The sequence below is a fragment of the Cajanus cajan genome, chromosome 1 (assembly GCF_000230855.2).
Source record: "Cajanus cajan strain Asha chromosome 1, NIPB_CcT2T_4, whole genome shotgun sequence".
NCBI classification, from domain to species: Eukaryota; Viridiplantae; Streptophyta; class Magnoliopsida; order Fabales; family Fabaceae; genus Cajanus; species Cajanus cajan.
In genome coordinates, this window is record NC_138517.1 from 77,952,803 (window position 1) to 77,976,461 (window position 23,659).

The window sequence follows — 23,659 nt, forward strand, 5'->3', positions numbered from 1 at the left end:
ACAAACAAAGTGGAAGCAACAAAGACATAAACCTCACTAACAAAATGAAATACAAAGAAAACAACAACAATAACAAAAAAACAACAAAGAGGAATTGGCCTCTGTTGAAACTGAAATCACAAAAATCCTCACAAAAGACTCGACGAATCCAAGAACAAGCCCAAAACTAAAGACTGGTAGAATGTGGCTTCATTCTCCTTTCCTTCATGCTATAAATGAAGTTAGACACAACTTTGAATTCTTCTTTGGGGAAGCAAACAAATACACCTAAAACACTACATTGTAATGCCAATAAGTATTATTTAATAATAAGCTAATAAAATACTAACATGATTTTTTATTATCTATTTACCTCTCATAGATCTTGAAGTATTCATTCACTTCCAAGTTCAATTTCCATCATTTGGACAACCTCTTCTACTTTTTTTTTTTTGCTAGAAGAGGGATCATTTTGTGCTACCAAAATGATTCAACCAATTCAATATTGGGAAGATGGATAATCGTTTCTTTGGTTCGATCCTTCAAAAATTGGGAATAAAGAATGGATATAGAGAGAAGAAGCAAAAAAAAAAAAAAAAAACAAACTCTGAATTGAATTCAGTGCTCATAGAATTTATGAAATTCATTATGGAGTTTTTCGTTGTGTGGATCGTCAGGAGTGAACAACACATTTTAATGATGAAAAGACAGAGGAATGCAAGAATGAAACAACGAAAAAGAGTGAATGACAAAAGGAGAAGGTATTCATATTTTAATCCACTTTTAAAATTGGTTTCCCAACAATCAATTTTGTATGTATTATATGAAATTAGTTAATATATATATATATATATATATATATATATATGAAATTAGATATAATTAACAAATTTCATAAGTCACACATATTTTGTATGTACATTTAGAATTAGTTCTATAATAATCGATTTTTAAAGTGATGATATATATAAAAATATGGGGGTTGCTACTGTACCCCTGATAAATGAGGGGTTTTGGTACTGTATCTAATGTGTATGTACACATCATTTAAATGTCATGTCAGCTTTTTAAATAAAAATTATTTTGTATTTAAATTTTTACGTTATTTATTTTTTAAGTTTTTATCCACCTTTGCAAGCTTGTTCCTACTGAGGTCAAGTGTTTCAACCGCGGGAAGAAGCTGCAGAGACTCGTCCATGAGAACCAAGCCATTACACGCACATGACACAAAAGACAAGCGGTTCCACTGCGGAGACTTCTTCACCTCCGTTATCCTGCTAGCAAACACGTGCCGCAGAGCATCCTAATAACAAAACTCAACACTCAGCAAAATTGCGAAAGAAAGAAAGCAAATAGAAAACGAATACGACTCACGGTAAAGTTGTGACAAACAATCTTCTCGAGTGTGTGGCGGAGCTCGAGCAAGCCTTTGGCGGCGAAAGTTGACAAGTCGCAACCTCTGAGTTCGAGAACCTTCAAGCACCCTAACGGAAGAAACGACAAGGGCGTTGGATCCCTGATTGGATGAGGGAGCACCGAAACGACCTTCAGCGATCCGGCGGAGCTGCTCCAAGGCGCGGTGGTCGCCGAGGTCCGACACGTACGCTCGGAGGTAGTCCACCGGAGCACCGGAAAGGAGGCTTTCCAACTCGTGCAGCGCCTCCAGCCTCGTTTGCACGTAGTGAAGACCCGCCAGATTCAGCTTCAACACCAAGGCTCCTTCGATCAGAGGTCCCGCCTGGTCCTCCACGAAGTGCACCAACTTCTCGAGGTATCGATCTCCCCGGTCACAATCGCCATTCTCCGCCGATGAGGTTTCCGCGCACACGTCGGGGATTAGGGTTTTTGCAGCGAGGGAAGAAATAGGAAGGCAAAAAGATTCGGAAAAAAAAATTAAAAAACGTAAACATCATACGTCGATGTGAATTTTAAATAATTAAAAAATTATAAATAACTTGAATTTACACGTAAGTGACACATCATCAACAGTATCGGTACCCTTCTTTTATAAAGGGTACCGTAGAAATTCTCTAAAAATATTACCGCAACTCTTATTAAATCGGTCCTCTTATAATTAATTTTAAATTCAAACCTCAAATCTACATTCTGTACTAGTGTATGTTGAAGGCTGATATTATAGAAAGTCTTTCATACTTGGCTACTCTTGTCAACCGAGGTAAAATAATAATAGTATGATTCATTATCCTATAAACAAATAATAATATATGTGTTTTAACAAAGATAAATTTGATGTGTTCAAAATGCTTTACAAATTTTATTCAATATGCCTTTAGTAGAGCATATATATGATTATATGTAGAAAGTTTCCTTGGATTCCTTTAAGTTCTATATATATATATCTTTTCATAATTGGTCTTAAATCATAAACAATTAAAGCGGGTTACAATTTTTGGCTCACTTCTTTGGCAGGTTAGATCATTTTGCCACCTGATGTGTAGCACTTTTGGATTTATTTTATCCTTCGCAATCATAAAAGTACAGTGAATACAAGAGATTTTAAATAATTGTAAACTTATATTATTTATATAATTGTTCCGTGCCACATATTTTTCTCTTTTTTTTATTTCCATTTCTCATGTTATATTATTTATTTTTTTTAAAAGTCTACAATCGTATACGACTGGAGTCAATTAGTTAATTCTGCATGCTGACATGCAAACTTTTACGCACATGATTCATTTATTCTAAATACAGGTATAGATCTGTCTTCATCTTTCTTTTTTTTTTAAATATCAGAATCAATGACAATACCAAAGTTGAAACTTAACACTATATATATTTTATCTCAACCCTACTACTTGACCGAAAGTTATTTCATCATTAATCCTTTACTCAAAAAGTTATTCAGAGATTACAGACTTTGCAAGCAATAACCATACCAAAGTCATCAACATGCACATCAGATCAACAAGTTAATTTCTTCCTACATCAAAATAGAAAACTAAAAACTAATGGTCTGAAGTCTTCACCACAGTGACAGGACAAGTGGCATTATTCACGACATAGTTACTGACGCTTCCCATTATAACCCTACAAAAAGAAAAAGAATGAAACTCATTGATCCAAGCAACTCAAGAATCATTAACAACCCCACATGCAACTATGCATGCTATCCCAAATGCACATATAATAGGTTTACCTTTGGAGCGGGCCAAGGCCTCTGTTCCCCATGGTAAGGTAATCTAGAGGTACGTGATCAATTGCTTCACATAACTTATCACGAGCATCTCCCCAATAGATCTTCATTAGTGCCACAATCTGTCACCCCAAAATCGTAAAAGTTACACTTATAAAATTATTGAAACATGATTTTAAAGTAATTATTATTATAATCACTAACAAATTTTTTTTAATGCATATGACCATTTCAGATTATTAGATGAGAGTATCATATAATAAACCTTTATATTTTACAATATATACTACATTCTAATTAAAGTCATCTATAACCCAGAGAGAAAAATTAAATAAATCATACACTTTTTTGCCTCGCAGCGGTTGAGACAATATCAATCACTTCGGGTTTAGGTTCCATTTCATATCTCTTCATGAGCGTGGGGTCAGAGAACTCGGCAAGAGGTATCAGAGCTGCATTTAGATCAATATATGTACATAAAGTAAAACCCATAAATAACCAGCGATCGATGCTTCATATAATAAAAATATATCACTAAAATCTCAAATATTTCCACCCCATCAATTAGGAACAACAAAACAAACATCGATCTGTATAAGAAGGCATTTGTTAAATTTAAGGAATTTGAACCCATAATTGGATTAATTTCAATGGAATATTTTTTTGATAAATATTTTATTAGTTAAAATTATTTAATATTAATGACTAATCTATGTCAAAAACATGATTGACAGTCTTTAATAAGATCTCTCATTGAGACAAAAATTTAGACTTTACTTAAAGGAATCAAACGAGTTTGCACTTAAACTTCTAATTAATTGATATTGATTGAGTTAATCTTTGTTGTATCGTGTCAAGTCCTACATATAATTTAGGGCACATGTGAAGTGATTAAAACATGTAAAGGAGCAGAAAATGAAAGTGAATAAATGAAAATAAAGGGTGAATATTTATATGTAGGGATTAGGGTTACTAACGTGAGCCAGTAGTTTCCCAGAGCTGCATCTCGCCTTGCTCGTAGTTCTCAGGGTGGCGAACGATGATAAGAATGAGGTGATCCCCTTCTTTGACGACGTTATCCACCGTCCATCTGAGAGCTTTGATGCTGCATGGTGAGAAATCAACGGCCACGCCCAATCTTCTAACACCCGCCATTTTTTCTCTACAACAAAACAACGTTGTATCAGATAAACGTTTTTCGGAGTCTCTCTTAGCTTTTCACTTGTTTTGTTTTGTGAATTAATGTTTGATGGAACAATGCACGAAGGTGGAGAACGAATACCGCATTTTATGAGTTTGACAATGAAAGAGCGACAATTGCGTTCCGCATTGGTGGCTCAGATTGGCCACACATGTTCTCACTTTAAGCCTTGCATGGATCGAATAGGTGAAAATGAAAGGAATGATTCTCAAAATTAAAGAATACATTTTTTTTCTTCATTATTTGGTTTATAATCAAGGATCGACAGAAATAAGTATTTATGTGTGTACCATATAAAAGTTGTTTCTCCTCAAATCTCATATAAATATGTGTCTCTATTAAAGGAGAAAGAGACACCAAACAAAGATCTCTCTTCTCTCTTCTTACTAAATAACGTATTTTTACTATATTTTTAAATATCAAAACTAAATTAACAAAATAATCCACCCCACTAATAATAATTTGAGAAGGTCACGATACAAGGTATCCTCACCATAACAATCCACCCTTTAGGCCTTTACATTATTAAGCCTTCTAGAAGGAGCTGAAATATTCAATTACATGATTTTTAAATTGTTGAGTTACAAATACCGGATGCAAATGTCATGTACAAATAAAGACAATGCACTATAATATACAAATATCAAATGCAAAAAAAGTATTGGTATTAAAAAAATATTAGCACTTTAAGGTAACACTTCATTCATCCTACTACATCAAAATAATCACTAGTGGAAAAAACACTTTTAAGATCGGTCATTTTTGAGTTTTAAGATCGGTTGTTTGACCGATCTTAAAAGAGATGATCTTAAAAGTTGGACGTTTTAAGATCGGTCGTCAATAGCCGATCTTAAAAGTCAACTTTTAAGATCAGTCACTCCAACAGCTGATTTTAAAAGTTAGACTTTTAAGATCAGTCACGATAATAGCCGATCTTGAAAGCTGGACTTTTAAGATCGGTCATGCTAGTAACCGATCTTAAAAGTTAGACTTTTAAGATCGATCATGCTAATAGCCGATCTTAAAAGTTGGACTTTTAAGATCGGTCATGCTAATAGCCGATCTTAAAAGTTGAACTTTTAAGATCGTTCATGCTAGTAGCCGATCTTAAAAGCTGAACTTTTAAGATCGGTCATGCCAATAGCCGATCTTAAAAGTTGGACTTTTAAGATCGGTCATGATAATAGCCGATCTTAAAAGTCTAACTTTTAAGATCGGCTATTACCATGACCGATCTTAAAAGTCCAGCTTTTAAGATCGGTTATTACCATAACCGATCTTAAAAGTTGTGAATTTTTTTTTAAAATGATTAGTTTGTTTTAAGAAGGTTTCTGAACAAAACCTGCAAATTAATACCAGGCAAATGATATATTTTCAATGGTTCAGATTACATACAAAATACAAGAGAACTTTTTGGAAACATATTCAATACAATAATGTATACATAATAAGTATTTCATAAAGAATAAGTCCTAACTAGTTAGTGTTTCAATGAAAAATGTAGCCCATTGCTCCCTAATGATGTTGATGTCTTCTGATGACAATGGTGATCGATCTATAAATATCTATAAAAAAAATTAGAAAAATTAGAAGTATTCATAAAACATGACAAAATGAAAATTTAAAATAAAAACTTTCAAAATTGTAAAACTTACTTCAGTCCACCCAGATACTATTTGTGAATTAACAATAGTATGCATTGCCTTCATTACATAGTATCCGCACTCATAATTTCCTATTTGTTTATGAGACTGCAAAAATAATATAATAATTAATTTTAATAATAATGGTAATTCAAAACAAAATACCTTAGAAAAATATCATTATTAGAATAAAATTACTTACTTTAACAAATAACCACTGCATTTTCTTTTTTGACTTTGAACCCCTAAGTATATGATATCCTTCCATGGTCCTATAATAAAATGATATTATTATTATAGTTTAAAATAAAATGTAATGATAATCAATAAATCAAAGTAGTTTTTTTAAACAACTTACTTATCTAATAACTGTTTGAAGTCTGCAGGAGGAGGTTTATACAATGAACAAAAGCATAAAGATCTATTCTCCATAGGACAGATAACTATAAGTTGCCAATGAGCACTGCATTGAGAAATAATTAGTAATAGAGAATACATTTTTAAAAATTTTATAATCAATTATATACAAGTAGACTTACTCATAAAAGTAAGGGGCCAAGTAAATGTTTTTATTTGAGTCAAACATCGAATTCTGGATGTAAGCTTGTATTTCATCTGCCTTGTTCCCACTTTTTTGGATTGCTTCGGGTTCCAAAAATCCATAAATGTTATCATTCCCTTTATCCACACTCAACTTATGGATAAATCTACAAGGTTAGAAACAAACTTAGATAAAAGCAACAAAACAAAATTAAAACTAATTCAAATACTTACAATATCCACAACTGTAAAATTGATATGTTCAACATGCAGTGCCCGTGTGTAATCTCTGATATGTCACTCTGACTTATATACAAGGGTACTTTACTAGGTATGCCAAACACTTTAGGATCCCAAGGGATCTGTTTGGGTTGATCATCATCTTCCATATTTGCAACTAATTTCCACAGTCTCTTTATCGGAGGTAGATTTCTAGAAGGGGTAAGTTTGCCCTTTGGTGGGGCAACAACATCCTATTCAACAAAGTACAAAATATTATACTACGTTATAATAAAATAACAATAAATTAAAATTAAATAATTAAATAACATACCTCCATAGATAAAACCTTCACCAACTTACGAGGCCACTGAAGGAAGGTATTTAGGGCCTGTCCTATAGTTTGAACCTCTTTTGTGGGCACAGGAACTCTAGCCTTTGGGTGTATAACATGCAAAACTGAAACCCTAACCATATCATCTTCCATGGTTTGATGGTGCACAATGGACCCCAAGATGTGAATCCTCCCTATGCCCACAGGATCTAGTGATCCATCAACTAATAATTCACATTGATTAGATGTATTAGGGTTAATGCCAGTAGTAGTGGGATCAATAGCTGCACATGATCCTTTGGTACTCAAATGTTCAACAACTGGTTTTGTCACAAGAGTAGTCTGTTGAAACTGTTGGCTAAATGATTGCATATACTCCTGTAGCTGCCTTTGCATCTCCTCTTTCATTTGCCTTTGCATGTCCTCTTTCAAAGTTTCCACAACCTGAGACACCTTCAATTCCACCAATTGATCCACTGAGGTAGATGAGTGTGAAGTTGATTGTCGTCCAAAGTAAGTTTGCAAGTTATGACCTTTTCCAGCTGCTCGAACCCGACCTGTGTGCTCAGGCTTCCCAATGGCAACAGTAAGTATATCTTGTCGTCCATGGGAAACAAAAGATCCTTCTTTGGCTTGTTGTTCTAATATCTCCTATAACATAAGACACAAATAATTTAATAAACCTTTATCAATCTTACTATCATACTTACCATCTTGCTATCATATGAACAATAAAATTATACTTACTATCTTGCTAACAATCTCCTTTGTTGCCTCAGTTGTAAACTCGCCCATTTTTTTTATGCGGGCGAACTTCCATAATTCATGGCGCATGGGTGGAGATGGAGGATCACTAACAACATTGTCATCTTGGCTAGCCTGATGCTTCATAGCTTTCTCCTTCATGATCTTCTTCTTAAGTAATTGATAACCCCCACGAGACGTAATAACAGATGTTTCATTCTTTGCCTGAGTCTCTTGTGCCTTTTTTCTTTTCTTCTACAAAAATAACATATAATAAGATTAAGGGCAAGAAAGAATATTCACAACTACACAAATGAAAATGCACATAATTCTAACTTACCATAAACTCCTCACTCATTCTAGAATCTATAAATGCATCCCATGTCTCTTGATCTATAGTGGGGTTTTCATTACCAGGGAATTCTCCTTTCTTTCCCCCAAAAATATACTTGCTTGTGAGGGTGGTCTTATATGCCCTCCACCTCCCAGCCACTAGAGAGGATCTTCCTTCTCATCCTCTCTGTGTTGGGAATGTCCCAAGTTTCCTACATTTACGATAATAATGAGTTAATACATGTTGATATTCTAATCATGTTTAATAATGAAAATGTTGAGTGTAAATAAAACTTTACCATAATATCAGCCCAAATATGATTTTTGACAACCTCCTCTACATCATCCCAACTAGGGATTAAAATAGAAATCTTAGTTCTAGCATGAACCCCCATGGTACTCATAAACTGGGCTGTTGAATCCTCTATAGGTTGCCCAGTGATCTCATCTATATCAACATGTATCTTTTCTCCCTTGAGACGTTTGGTTGCAACATATTTCATTTTAGTGGGACCTCTGACATTCTTCTTGGCTGTAGATTTTGTAGAGGATGTAGACTGTGCAGAGCCTGAAAGAAAGTCTTGTTGTTCATCCATATTTACCTATTAACACAAAAACAAATTATAATTCATTAGTATAAATTGAATTGATGACAAATAACACTCAAATAAATTATAATAACGTACTTTAGAAATATTATCAAGTTGGAATGTTCTCCCATATTCCTTCCTGATGATCATCACGAGTGGCATGCACATCATCCACATCATCATCTTCATTGAAAGTTGGTGCCACATGTATTGAAAAGGAAGGAGTATCCATAATATCGGTCGAATCTCCAAATTCGTCACATACATTGTTATTCTTACCTTGTAGAACAACATACCACTTATTATTAGATGGATCAGTGACATAGAATACTTGTTTTACTTGGATAGCCATGATGAAAGGCTCTTCCTTATGACCAACTTTATTAAGGTCCACCAAGGTAAATCCAAATTCATCAATTTTGACACCACTATTACTATCAACCAACTTGCACTTAAATACAGGTACTCGGAATGGACCGTAATCAACCTCCCATATGTCTTCAATAACCCCAAAATAGGACATCGATGCTGTGATAGGGTTCTTATCATTTTTGGTTGCGAAATGCATAGATTGAGCAACTATCATAATCCCACTATTTTGCATGGTACTTTTGTCATCTTGTGCCTTTGTATAAAATGAATAATTATTAATGTCATATCCATAAAAAGTAAACACATCAAAGTTAGGCCCTTGCGCTAAGCGTTGTAAAGTTTCAGAAACATTTAAATTTGTCCCAACATTCTTTTTGAACCACTCAGCAAAAGTCTTATTATGCTCGTTCAACACCCATTTTTCAGGCATTCGAGGGTTGTTTCTCTTCACCAAGTCTTTGTGGGCATTCAAATAAGGAAGAACCTCATCGGTATTGTTCAAAATATATAAATGAGCTTGAAGAACTTCTTCTTGTGACATGCTCTTTAGTTTTGTGCCTATTGTACCCTTCCCAGCAATTCTTCCTTCATGACGAGTCCTAGGAATGCCTATTGATTCAGCTTGGGTCATGTATTCAGTACAAAACTCAATAGCTTCCTCTGCAATATACCTTTCTATAATGGATGCTTCCGGACGGTGTTGGTTCTTCACATACCCTTTCAATATCTTCATGTATCGCTCAATTGGGTACATCCACCTCAAAAAGACAGGACCACACAACCTAACCTCCCTGACCAAGTGGATGATTAAGTGAACCATAATGTCAAAAAATGAAGGAGGAAAATACATCTCCAATTGACACAATATTATAACAGCTTCATTTTCCAACTCATCCAACTTCTGAGGATCAATTACTTTGCTACATATGCCATTAAAAAACAAGCAAAGGCTAGTTATGACTTGTCTCACTTGTTTAGGTAAAATGTCACGTATAGCGACGGGAAGGAATTGTTGCATTAGTACATGACAGTCATGAGACTTCAAGCCAACTAATTTCAAATCTTTCATTGATACTAGACTATTTACATTAGAAGAGTAACCGTGTGGTACTTTGATACCACGTAAGCACTCACAAAAGCTTATTTTCTCCTTTTTTGACAATGTGTGACATGCTGGGGGCAAATATGTTCGCTTACCCTTAGATTGTGGATACAATTGTTGTCGTATTCCCATGTGTTATAAATCTAGACGGGAGTTGAGTCCATCTTTTGTCTTACCCTGGATATTGAGAAGTGTGCCAATTAGACTATCACATACATTTTTCTCAACATGCATGACATCAATGCAATGTCGAACATCAAGAACTTTCCAGTATGGAAGATCAAATAATATCGACCTCTTCTTCCATATGTTTCTCTCTTTGGGTTGTTTTTCCTTCTTGCCAAATACCACATTTAAATTCTTCACTCGTGCATAAACTTGCTCACCTGTTAATGCAGTAGGAGCAATGTCATATTCTTGAAATCCATTAAAAGCTTTCTTTAACCTTCGATATGGATGGTTAGGCTTAAGAAACCTTCGATGGCCAAGATAAATTGTCTTCTTCCAATTAAGTAATTGATGGTAACAAGTGTCTTCTTCACATATAGGGAAAGCTTTATGCCCCTTAATACTATAGCCGCACAAGTTTCCATATGCTGGAAAGTCATTGATTGTGTATAACAACATGGCACGTAACCTGAACAATTCATTTGAATACCCATCAAACACATCAATTCCCTCCTCCCACAACATCTTTAAGTCTTCAACCAATGGACTTAAATAGACATCAATATCATTTCCTGGTTGCCTTGGACCAGAAATCATCATAGACAACATTACATATTTGCGCTTCATGCACAACCATGGAGGTAAATTGTAAATTATTAGTAAAACAGGCCATGAACTATGCTTAGTACTTAAGTTTCCAAACGGATTCATTCCATCTGTAGCTAATCCAAGCCTGACATTTCTTGGCTCCTTGCCAAAATTTGGAAATATAGAATCTACTTTTTTCCACTGTAAGGAATCTGCCGGATGCCTAAGTTGTCCATCACACTTCCTTTCATCTCCATGCCATCTCATTAGCTTTGCATCATCCACATTAGCAAACAAACGCTTTAATCTTGGAACAATTGGCAAATACCATAAAACCTTTGCTGGAGAACCCTTAATGCTCACATCATAATCAGAATCATCCTGCTTCTTTTTATATCGTGACAACCCACATCTTGGACACTGATGCAAACCTTAATACTGCAGACAATCTTAATACTCCAGACAATCTTGTAAATTTTGTGCAGTTTAGATACAACGGCTTCTCTGAATCACTGCACAAAGTTTCATACATATGTGCTTGATTGAATGATTCTGGACCTACATCACGGATCATATCCTCTAGTCGATCATCCATATCTACCTCTTCTGTAAAAGTTTGAGTTTGAGTTTCGACTGACACACTTGGAATGTCAATATTGTCACCATGCCATATCCAACGTGTATAATTCTTAAGAAACCCATCACATAGAAGATGTTCCCTTATAATATCAAGTTCTAGGCGAGTTGTATTACAACAATTAACACAAGGGCAAAAAAACTTTCCATTCATATCATCCTTAGCATTCTGTAGTACATATTCAAGAAAATATTCCACTCCAGTCTCATACTGATCACTCATGCGTGATGCACTTATCCAACTTCGATTCAATAACCAACTGTTGTCCATAACTTCTGTTCTTTATAAAAAAAAACATGTACTATGCATGTCAATCTCGTTATTTAAAATGAGACTTAACTTGTATAAAAAAAAAAAAACAAATTGTCCCAAACTGTCCAACAAGACAATTCAAGATTCAATACAAATGATTAAATAAAGTTAATCATTTGTATTGAATCTCAAATAAGAAACTATAGTAGAATGGTATAGTATACTAACAATTAATGAAGAGGACTTCAAGGACGTATTTGAACGAGACAATCACTCCTTCCTTGTATGATTTATGAGCATTTGCTACCACAAGTCAAAAAAAGAGCACACAAAAATATATTTCACATTAGAAACAAACTTATATATCCCATGAAATCACTGGTAATGCAAAAAACACAAAGTGAAATAATCAATTACACAATTGTAACAGCCAAGCCCTCCAATTTGAGGATTAAATAACATAACAACAAATTTTATGTAGTCATATGTATCAACAAATAAATTAAAGTGTTCATTTATTACCTATGTATCAACAAAACATCATATTTAAATATTAGATTAAATGTTTTTATTTCTTGAATTTTTACCATTTTTTATTTTTGAATAAATTTTATTTAATTTTGACTTTTGAAATTTTTTTCACAAACAAAAAGTTTTAATATTAAAAATCAAAATATTGATAGGAAAAAATGTTCAAGTACTTAAAATGTGAGAATCAAAAAAAAATTAAAAACTAAAAGTAAAAATCCATAAAATATTATATTAGCTAGGTTACTCAATGTAAATATTATATTATGTTGTCAAAATAATATTTATAAAGACAAAAAGTTGTATAATTAGCAATAATTTTTAAAATAACACATAACATTATATATATATATATATATATATATATATATATAATTTATTAGTTTATAACAACTGTTGTGTTGACTCCATTAATAAAAATGAAAATAAAAAAGACCCTTATATATATAATCACAAATATATCCTGCCATGTTGATCCACGTATATGTAGGACTAGTATCATGAGCCTAGTATTAAACCCAAAAGAAGAAGAAAAGTGGCTAACTCATTTGGACCATAAAAAGGCTGCAACCGTCTCTAAATTGTGTGTACAATCATAACAAATAAAATTAAGTCAGAACATGATAGCACTATTGCAGTGAACTTACAAGTGTCCTCCTGTTCATTTTCCAATGTAGCAGTTGTTCTTGTTGTGAGCGTTTGGGAGCTGTGCACTCTTCATTTTGTGTAGATCCATTCACATTCTGACCCACAGAAAAATCCTTTTCTTCAAGTGTACTACAATCTAATGGTTTACAAAGTCCAAAATCTGACAATTTCAAGTGTCCATATCTATCAAGTAATAAGTTGTCTGGCTTGATATCCCTGTAACACAAAATATTAAATAGACAAACTTATACTATATAACTAATTAAGTTTTCTTTAGTTTAAATTATAAACACATACATATACATGTAACTTCATACATCAAACAAACAAAGTTATAACAGATAAGCTTCACAATTATAACAGATATTCTGGAAATTAGCTTATAATAAGCTTCACAAATATAATAGATATTCTAAAAATATATATAATATTTATGATTAATCAAACACATTTTAATTATTTTTCAAGAATCACACCTAAAATTCACGATTTTCAGTAGGCACAATTCTCAGGTATAAAAAGCATTTTTTCTGGCAATTAATATTCCCTAATATTAATAATTTTTCTTTGAAAATAGATGCAATTTTACATACATAAACGGTTAATTTAAATTGGCTGCTACCAAAAATTCAGTGAAGTTACAGGCAGGGGTGGATAGGATTTTTAACTTTCTATAATTAATTAAAATAGCGTGAGTGAGAAAGAAGTAATAACAACACTGGATGATGCACATCCTATTATACCTCAACATGGAATATATACAACCTTATTCTACGGACAGGTCATGTTTATCTTAATGAAAATGGCCATATATATAGCAGCATTATTATTCCACCTTTATCTACGGACATGTCACGTTTGATAAGCCAAATATTTTTTTTTATTAATACTGGATCTTAAGCACAAAGATGCAGCAGAACACGAGTACATGTGTTATACAAGTTCTGAGATATGTAGCAGCAGAAGCAACCTTCACCTATCACACAAGCCATGACAAACCAAAGTAACACCACTAAAGACCTGAAAACAATAAAGCGCATTTTAGTTGAATTTTCCAAGTAACTCGGTGCAGTGATTGCCCCTCTACATGATACATGCATCTCATACTGCTAAAGCGTCATCATTGGCAAGACCATTATAGCTAATTTGACTGGTTGGTATATAACATAAAAAGATCAGTTAATAATAATTTATCTCAACAAGGGCTTCTTGGGCTAAAATTTTACCTGTAGCCTATCCCCATTTCAAGATAATATATAATCTCAGATAAATGCAATATGGATGGTGGCAATAGAAAATTATTGGTGAAATGCTCACAGGTATAATCATCATAAACCTTAAAAGAAAATAATCAAGAGAGCTTTGGACTACCTGTATCTCTGTTCCTTTCACTTTGTATGTTGACCATATCATAATATCAAGAGGACAGATTAATTAATTAGCATCAACTGGAGACAAGAACAGAAGCTACGTTCCACTTCAATTCTTTGTATTATGTGTAGGGTGGGTGTGAAATGATATAATAAGACCCCATTATCCATTAATTAACTCCCCTTCTAAGCAAAGGAGAAATTACTAACGACAAATTTATTATCAAAATCATAGTCATTATCAGTATACATCAATCACTAACACTACTATAGCCACTTACTTATTATAACCATAATTGCTCTAATAGGACAAGCAAATAATCAAATTAAGTGTGAGAATATGAGCTTCACATATAAACAGAAGTTTGATTTTAAAATACAAAATGTAATTATAGAAACGTGACAGAAGTGGATGAACAACAGAGTAGAAGAATTATAATTTTGTGCTGTAAATATATTATAATTTTGTGACAGAAGTGGATTCAAGGGAAAGGGCTTCTCTGAGGGAAAGAAGCTTCTAGATGATGCTTGCACGAAACAAAGGATTAGGGGAAAGGGCTTATGCCCGCGCGCGGGGAAGGAGGAATGCTTGTCTATATTACCTTAAGCAATGGACGCACGGCTTCTTTCTCCGCTTCAAAATCAACACCGGCAACCGTCCTTGCTCTCCTTTCTACGATCCAAAATCAACGAGTTTTTTTCTCTAGTTCAAAATCAATTCCGAATAACAAAATCATCGATTCAAAATACAACACCAGAGAAAAATTGACTCCAATATCTCGATCTACAATGTTTCCATGCGATAAACCAGTAAATGAAGTAGAAACTGAAAATAAAAAAAAATGCTATGAATTTTGAAACCTCTTCCTTCGTTAGAGGAGCGGTTTGGTGCAAAGGATTCTCCACCGGCTTCGCGAGTTCGACGGTTAGTGGAACTGAAACATAAATAACGAGAATCGTAGCACAATACAGAGCGAGACGGCGCAAGATAGTGAGTGAAGTTCGATTGTGATACCTTGAGTGGGTCGCCTACTACGCAGGACATTCAAAAACTCTGATAGGAGCTTGCTCTGAGATTCTTCAATGCTTTCACCTTAAAATTTAGAAAGAACTTTTAAGATCGGTCCTTTAAAGAGTTGATCTTAAAAGTACTTTTAAGATCGGTTAAAATATGACCGATCTTAAAAGTTGTAACTTTATTTACAAAAATGCCACCGTGTCACTTTTAAGATCGGCTAAAATATGACCGATCTTAAAAGTTGTAACTTTATTTACAAAAATACCACTGTGTCACTTTTAAGATCGACTAAAATATGACCGATCTTAAAAGTTGTAACTTTATTTACGAAAATGCCACTATGTCACTTTTAAGATCGGCTAAAATATGACCGATCTTAAAAGTTGTAACTTTATTTACAAAAATGCCATCGTGTCACTTTTAAGATCGGTTAAAATGTGACCGATCTTAAAAGTTGTAACTTTATTTACAAAAATGTCATCGTGTCACTTTTAAGATCGGTTAAAATGTGACCGATCTTAAAATTTATAACTTTATTTACAAAAATGCCATCGTGTCACTTTTAAGATCGATTAAAATGTGACCGATCTTAAAAGTTGTAATCTTATTTACAAAATTGCCACCGCATTACTTTTAAGATCGGTTCTCTAATAACCGATCTTAAAACCCCGATCTTAAAACTAATTTTTGTACTAGTGAATATAAAGATCCTAATTCATGTTATATCTAAATAACACTAATATCCTAATTCCTACGGCATTAAAATAACACTATGATCTTAATCCCTTCCAAAATAACATCATATCCTATTTACTATATATCATACTAAAATAGCACACAAGTCTAATTTAACCTACATTAAAATAACATCATTCTAATACAATGATTCAACTAACTTTTCATGGACACTTTAACCAATTCAACAATCATTGCTTATGTCCTTTTAAAGCTGCAAACATTTTTCTAGCAGACTAGGACAACATAAGTTGAGAGGAAAGAGATCATATATATGTAAATGACTTCAAAAATCAAAATTAGAGAGCTCACATGTAGATAAATTTGGAATAAGTAGAAAAGGAGAAGAAATTGTGTATGCCAAGCAAAAGAGTTTCAAATCTAAGTGATTATGTTAGATTTATTACTTCTTCAAGTTGGAAGGTCAGGATAATGGTGTTCATTGCAGATAATTGAAATTTAAATGTGTAACGACCCGCCACGGTCTCTACACTTAGTGGAATCGCACTACAACTAGTTAACTAAGAGAATATTAAACTGAATAACACATACATACAGGCATAAATATAAAGATCGAAATAATTAAGTTTCTGTATATAAAATATAGCACCATATATGTACAGTCATCCCAAAATATTCCTTAGTGTCGGTCAAGCACTGACAAAAAAAATGTTACCCAGAATGGTAACTCAAAACACGAGACTCAGCTCCTCGTCTCACAACGATCATCTCTACTCCCAAGCTATCCCTGACCTGCTCCCATACCAAGTATGATCACCGCAGTTCCACCACATGGAAAACAGAAGGGTAAGCTAGAATTCAAAGATCAATAATACAAGTACAGAATAAAAATTCTATACTACACATGCATCCCAAATCCTGTCCCTAAGGAACCTTTCATCTCAATCAATCATTCATTCACCAAACATGAAGTCAAACACCACACTTCATCATATTAATAATCATGCAATGAATGCAACTCATGACAGATAGGCATACATATCAATCATCTAATGCGTCGTCACGCATACACCTAGGAGATCTCCATAACAATAGAGCTGTATAAGTGACATTCCATCCTACCGAAACCACCCCAACCGTTTTCACGCCCAATGCGCCCGCTCGGTCACAGCTAAACAGGATATATAATCCTCACTCGGGTTTACTCGGATGATGTCACTTACACACTTGGAAGTCCAGATCCACCGTCAGGTATAGCACAGCTGGGTACGGGCTTACCACGACCTTGGCATGCATTAACCAAGTCAATTGTGGAGTTCGCCCACCGACTATCCGCAAGGATCCACGCACCTTCCCGAGTACTTGGTTAAGGGAATAACCCTCGACCTCATACCCCGCTCCAACACTAGCTAAGGACTTAGAGGAGACTCACCCAACCCAGTGGCCTATCTGAGCACCACTCTCCCAAATCCAGTGGCCTCCCAGAGCACCACTCTCATATATTAGTGGCCTATCCAAGCACCACTCTCAAGAGACTCTATGTGAGCTCTTCCAGTTCGAAATATTTTTCCTCTCCTCAAGTCCTAGGCTAGACTCATGCCATAGGCATCACATGCAATCATGCATCATACATCATAATGGTCTGCCCACCATCATGATCAACAACCATACACATGTCATAAGACATCACATGCAATAATGCATCATACATCATAAATGGTCTACCTACCATTATGATCAATACATACCATATGAACGTATCATATTCAAACATTCATATATATCATCACAAAGCATACATATGAATCACACCTCACCATACATCATATATCATACATACATGATCTAAAACTTCAACTTTAAACATGCATAAGCATCAATTCATTCATAAATATATTCAAGCACAGTGCCGTCAACTCGCGCCTGGCCTAACACCAACCCAAGAGCTCTAAGCTCTTCCACGCCTGATACGCTCAACCTGCGCCTGGCCTAAAACTATTCAGAGAGTTCAAAATTCTCATCCAAACTAACAAATTCAGCCACATGCAAACAATCTAGCTTCCCTTACCTGAAGATTGGCTCAGATAGCCAAAGACTGAATCAAAAGTATAATTTCCCCTCGAGGCTCAACTCGAAACTTCAGTCCTCCCAAAACAAGCTTTCTAATCTGAAATTCAAGAAAAGACAGAAGGAGTTATTGATCTAGAGGAGAAAAGGAGTTAAACAGAGAAATTTGGGAGAGAAAGGAGCTCACTGACCCAGAGACCTTCTCTCTAAAACTTCTCTCTAGAACCATAACTCCTCACGGCCCCCCCCTTCACCCCTATTTATAGGCAATCCGGAGTGGCCAGAACGGCCCGTACCGATACCGGAACGGCCCGTTCTGAACTCCCAGATCACGCACAAAATCCACGCCCAGAACGGCCCGTTCTGAAAACAGAACGGCCCGTTCCGGGACTCATCCAGAACGGCCCGTTCTCCCTCAGGAACAGCCCGTTCTCCCTCCGGAACGGCCCATTCTCTCTCCGGAATGGCCCGTTCTCCTTCCTAGAACGGCCCGTTCTCCTTGCCGGAACGGCCCGTTCTCAACTACAATATGTAGTTCAATTCAGTAGTGTGGAACGGCTCGTTCCAGTTTGGGAACGGCCCGTTCTGGGCTACTGAATCAGCCTTTTTTTTTTTTTTTTTTTTTTTTTACAATGTTACAATACTCCCCAACAAATAAGAATTTTCGTCCCCGAAAATAGGCTTACCTGAAAAGAGGAATGGATACTGTTCCTTGAACCGACTCTCTTCTTCCCAGGTTGCCTCACTAGTAGCTGCATCCCAAAGAATCTTCACTAAGCTAATAGACTTGCCTCGAAGCTCTTTCAACTTGTGATCAATTACAGCTACCGGTCTCTTCTCGTAAGTCAACTTTTCTCTAACTTGCACCTCATCCATCTCTATCACGTGACTCGGGTCTCTGATGTACTTCCTCAACTGTGAAACGTGAAACACATCATGCAGGTTGGACAGAATCGGAGGTAACGCCAACTGATAAGCTACTGGACCTACACGACGAAGGATCTGATAAGGACCAATGAACTTCGGTGTGAGTTTCTTGGCCCTTACAGCCCTTCCCACTCCAGTAGTGGGTGTCACCCTGAGAAACACATGCTCTCCCTCCTCAAACTCTAGAGGTCTCCTCCTCTTATCAGCATAAGACTTTTGTCGATTCTGAGTAGCTCTCAACCTCTCCTGAATCTGTCTCACCATCTCAGTAGTCTGAAGAACTAACTCTGGACCAACCACTACTGACTCACCCTCCTGATACCAACATAATGGAGTCCTACACCTCCTGCCATATAGAGCCTCAAAAGGTGCCATGCCAATACTCGCATGATAACTATTATTATAGGTAAACTCTACCAATGGCAACACCTCCTCCCAGCTACCCAGATGGTCCAACACACAAGCTCTCAGAAGATCCTCTAGTGACTGAATTGTCCTTTCCGACTGACCATCTGTCTGTGGATGATAGGCGGAACTCAACCTCAATCTCGTTCCCAACGCCTGATGTAGAGTCTGCCAAAACCTTGAAGTAAACCTTGGATCTCTGTCAGAAATAATACTGGAAGGCACTCCATGCAGCCGTACTATCTCTCGGATATATAACTGTGCAAGCCTCTCCAAGGACCACCTCTTGTTGACAGGAAGAAAATGAGCACACTTTGTCAACCTATCAACAATCACCCAGATAGAGTCACTGTTCCTAGTTGTCCAAGGCAATCCAACCACAAAGTCCATAGTGACACTATCCCACTTCCACTCAGGAATCTCCATCAACTGTAAAACCCCTCCGGGCCTCTGATGCTCAATCTTCGCCTTCTGACAAGTCAAACAAGCGGCTACAAACTCTGCTATCTCCTTCTTCATACCAGGCCACCAAAAACTTTTCTTAATGTCTTGATACATCTTAGTCATACCAGGATGTATGCTAAGACGACTCATGTGTCCCTCCTCTAGAACAACTCTCCTCAACTCTGAATCACAAGGCAGACAAATTCGACCTCTGAATCTTAGAATCCCATCAGTACCAAGCTCAAAACCAGCTGCCCTCTCAGTACCAAGTAATCCCAAAGTCCTTAACAACTCTGGATCCTGTAACTGTTTAGTTCCCACCTGCTTCAAGAACTCATTAGTTATGGTGATCATACCACAGCTAATGTGATCCTGAACAACCTCCACCTCTAGTCTCAAATCTCGGAACTGTTCAATCAACTCCAACTCCCTAATCATCATAGCCGACATGTGAATGGATTTCCTACTCAATGCATCAGCTACCACATTCGCCTTTCCAGGATGATACATCAACTGGAAATCGAAGTCCTTTAGAAATTCCATCCACCTCCTCTGCCTCATATTCAACTCTTTCTGATCAAACAGATATTTCAAACTCTTGTGATCACTGTATACACTGAATCTCGCACCATACAGATAGTGCCTCCACGACTTCAAGGCAAATACCACAGCTGCAAGCTCCAAATCATGAGTAGGATAATTTCTCTCATGGGTCTTCAGTTGCCTCGAAGCATATGCCACTACTCTCCCTCCCTGCATCAACACACAACCTAACCCCTGGTGAGAAGCATCACAGAACACATCAAAATGCTCACCAGTGTTAGGTAACACCAAAACTGGAGAAGTGGTTAACCGTCTCTTTAGTTCCTGAAAACTCTGCTCACAAGCGTCTGTCCAAACAAAAGGTTGATCTTTTCGAGTCAGTTGAGTCAAAGGCATTACTATTCGAGAAAAACCCTCAATGAACCTCCGATAGTAACCCGCCAACCCAAGAAAACTCCTAATCTCTGTAGCAGTCATCGGACGCTCCCACTGAATCACAGCCTCCACCTTGGCTGGATCTACTGCAATCCCCTCTGCCGATATCACATGCCCCAAAAATCTCACCTCGGACAACCAAAACTCACACTTGGACAGTTTGGCATACAACTGTCTCTCTCTTAACACCTCCAAAACCGACCTCAAATGCTCACGGTGATCCTCCAATGATCTAGAATACACCAAAATATCATCAATGAAGACCACCACAAATCTGTCCAAGAACGGTCTAAAGATCCTGTTCATGTAATCCATGAACACTGCTGGAGCATTAGTGACACCAAAAGGCATCACCACATACTCATAGTGACCATACCTAGTCCTAAAGGCAGTCTTCGGTATGTCACTCTCCTTCACCCTAATCTGGTGATATCCGGATCTCAAATCAATCTTTGAAAACACTGAAGCTCCCCTCAGCTGATCCATCAAATCATCAATCCTTGGAAGGGGATATTTATTCTTTATCGTTAATTTATTCAGCTGCCGATAATCAACACACAAACGGGCCCCACCATCTTTCTTCTTCACTAACAGTACCGGAGCACCCCAAGGAGAAACACTGGGCCTCACCATCTGTTTCTCCAACAAATCCTCAATTTGTGTCTTCAGCTCTACCAACTCAGCTGGGGCCATCCTATAAGGAGCCACTGATACCGGTCCTGCACCTGGTACCAGATCAATGCTAAACTCAACATCACGCCTGGGTGGCAATCCTGGCACATCATCTGGAAACACCTCAGGAAATTCACTGACAATCTCGATCCCAGCGATAGCTCTCTCTGTCTCAATACTCAAAGTTGCAATCAACATGAAGCACTCAGCTCCATCCCTCATCAACTGCTCAGCCTGACCCGCTGATACCAACACCTCATCCTCCAACTGAGGAAACATCAACTCTCTCCGAGCACAATCTATAAGGATGTGATGGGCAGATAACCAATCCATCCCTAAGATTATGTCGATATCCACCATGGGCAACACAATCAGGTTCACTCGGAACCTCCTACCAGACACCTCTATCGGGCATCTCACACACATCTCCGACGTCACCACAGAAACTGAAGCCGGAGTAGACACAAACAAATCAACATGCAAGGAAGATACTGACAAACCCAATCTCTTCACACAATCAACAGAAATAAAAGAATGCGTGGCTCCAGATTCGAATAAAAATAAAACATCCTCACCTGCTGCCTTCCCATTTCCCTTCACTAAGTCTGATGAAGTAGAAGCCTCTGCACCTGACAATGCAAACACTCTCCCCGCAGCTGTAGGTCTGGGTGGCCTCGGGGCACTCCCAGATGAAGTCGCCGGTGTCTGACAATCTCTAGAGATGTGGCCTGGCCTACCACATCTGAAGCAAACATTCCCCGGAAGGGAACAATCTCTCACCATATGTGCTCCTCCACATCGATAACACCGCATCGACTGTGCTCCGCCCTGAGGAGTAACAGGTCGAGGTCCCCTACTAACAGCTCCTCTCTGAGACTGTACAGGTCTGTCATAAGGTCCCCTCTGCTGGCCTCCCCTCCTGGACCCAGATGATCCCTCCTGAACTCTAGCAGCCTTACCGTTGCTACCACCACTCTCCAAACTCTCAACAGTCTTTGCCTTCTCAACCAAGGCAGGAAACTCTACTATGGACATGGGGACTATAACCCTCTTCAGCTCGTGCCTCAATCCCTCCGCAAACTTTCTACATCTCCAAGCCTCAGATATGGCCTGAGAGTAGAAACGAGCTAGATGCTCAAACCTCATAGCATACTCAGAAACAGACAAGCTTCCCTGATGTAATCTCATGAACTCTGCCTCCTTAGCGTATCTAACGCTATCCGGGAAATATTTCTCCAAAAAGACCCTCCTGAAGCAATCCCAGTCAACAGGCACACCCCTGCTCTCTAACATCTGCCTGGTGCCTCTCCACCAGTACTCAGCCTCGCCCCCCAGCATGTAAACTGCATAAGCCAACTTTCTCTCATCAGAAGATCCTAAAACACTAAAAATCTTCTCCATATCCCTCAACCACTGATCCGCCACATCAGGATCTGAATCCCCTCTGAACTGAGGAGGCTGACATCCCCTGAACTCTGCTAAATCTCTTCCCTCTTGAGAGACCACCGGTCTAGCTGCATCAGCCGCAGCTCTAGCTGCCTCAGCCGCAGCTCTACCTGCCTCCATATGAGCAAAGTGAGCACTCTGCTGCTGCATCGCCATGGCTATCATCTCCATGGCCCTAACAATCTGGTCATACTGGGGTCTCACAATACTACAAGAATTCAAACATCCTATTAGTAACATAATACCCCCACAATTCACCAAAGGCTAACACATATCAGAGATATGACACAACAGAAACCTAGAAGGATCACTCCCCACATAGTATCCTAAAAGACTCGACCGGCTCTGATACCATAAAAGTGTAACGACCCGCCACGGTCTCTACACTTAGTGGAATCGCACTACAACTAGTTAACTAAGAGAATATTAAACTGAATAACACATACATACAGGCATAAATATAAAGATCGAAATAATTAAGTTTCTGTATATAAAATATAGCACCATATATGTACAGTCATCCCAAAATATTCCTTAGTGCCGGTCAAGCACTGACAAAAAAAATGTTACCCAGAATGGTAACTCAAAACACGAGACTCAG

General features: G+C 37.1%; 1 protein-coding gene and 1 pseudogene across 2 annotated transcripts; both read right to left on the reverse strand.

Moving 5' to 3' along the window:
* Window positions 1-2,798: 2,798 nt before the first annotated feature.
* LOC109790581 (universal stress protein PHOS32) lies at window positions 2,799-4,410 on the reverse strand. Its single transcript, XM_020349765.3, has 4 exons — window positions 4,114-4,410; window positions 3,479-3,588; window positions 3,140-3,258; window positions 2,799-3,030 (listed from the first exon to the last, which is right to left on the reverse strand). Exons 1-4 carry the CDS (start codon window positions 4,289-4,291, stop codon window positions 2,949-2,951), a joined length of 489 nt encoding a protein of 162 aa, XP_020205354.1. The 5' UTR covers window positions 4,292-4,410; the 3' UTR covers window positions 2,799-2,948.
* A 2,862-nt stretch (window positions 4,411-7,272) lies between these two features.
* Window positions 7,273-12,862, reverse strand: LOC145951656 (uncharacterized; annotated as a pseudogene). Its single transcript, XR_014429529.1, has 3 exons — window positions 12,088-12,862; window positions 11,445-11,882; window positions 7,273-11,311 (listed from the first exon to the last, which is right to left on the reverse strand). The product of XR_014429529.1 is annotated as an uncharacterized LOC145951656 (transcript).
* Between the last annotated feature and the right edge of the window lie 10,797 nt (window positions 12,863-23,659).

Excerpts from the sequence above, each read along its gene's own strand:
- LOC109790581 (XM_020349765.3), bottom strand. The coding sequence starts at position 4,291 with ATGGCGGGTGTTAGAAGATTGGGCGTGGCCGTTGATTTCTCACCATGC. Across the intron at positions 3,589-4,113 it reads CTGGGAAACTACTGGCTCAC|CTCTGATACCTCTTGCCGAG; the intron begins GTTAGTAACCCT and ends ATCTAAATGCAG. Across the intron at positions 3,259-3,478 it reads CCGCTGCGAGGCAAAAAAGT|ATTGTGGCACTAATGAAGAT; the intron begins GTATGATTTATT and ends TTGGGGTGACAG.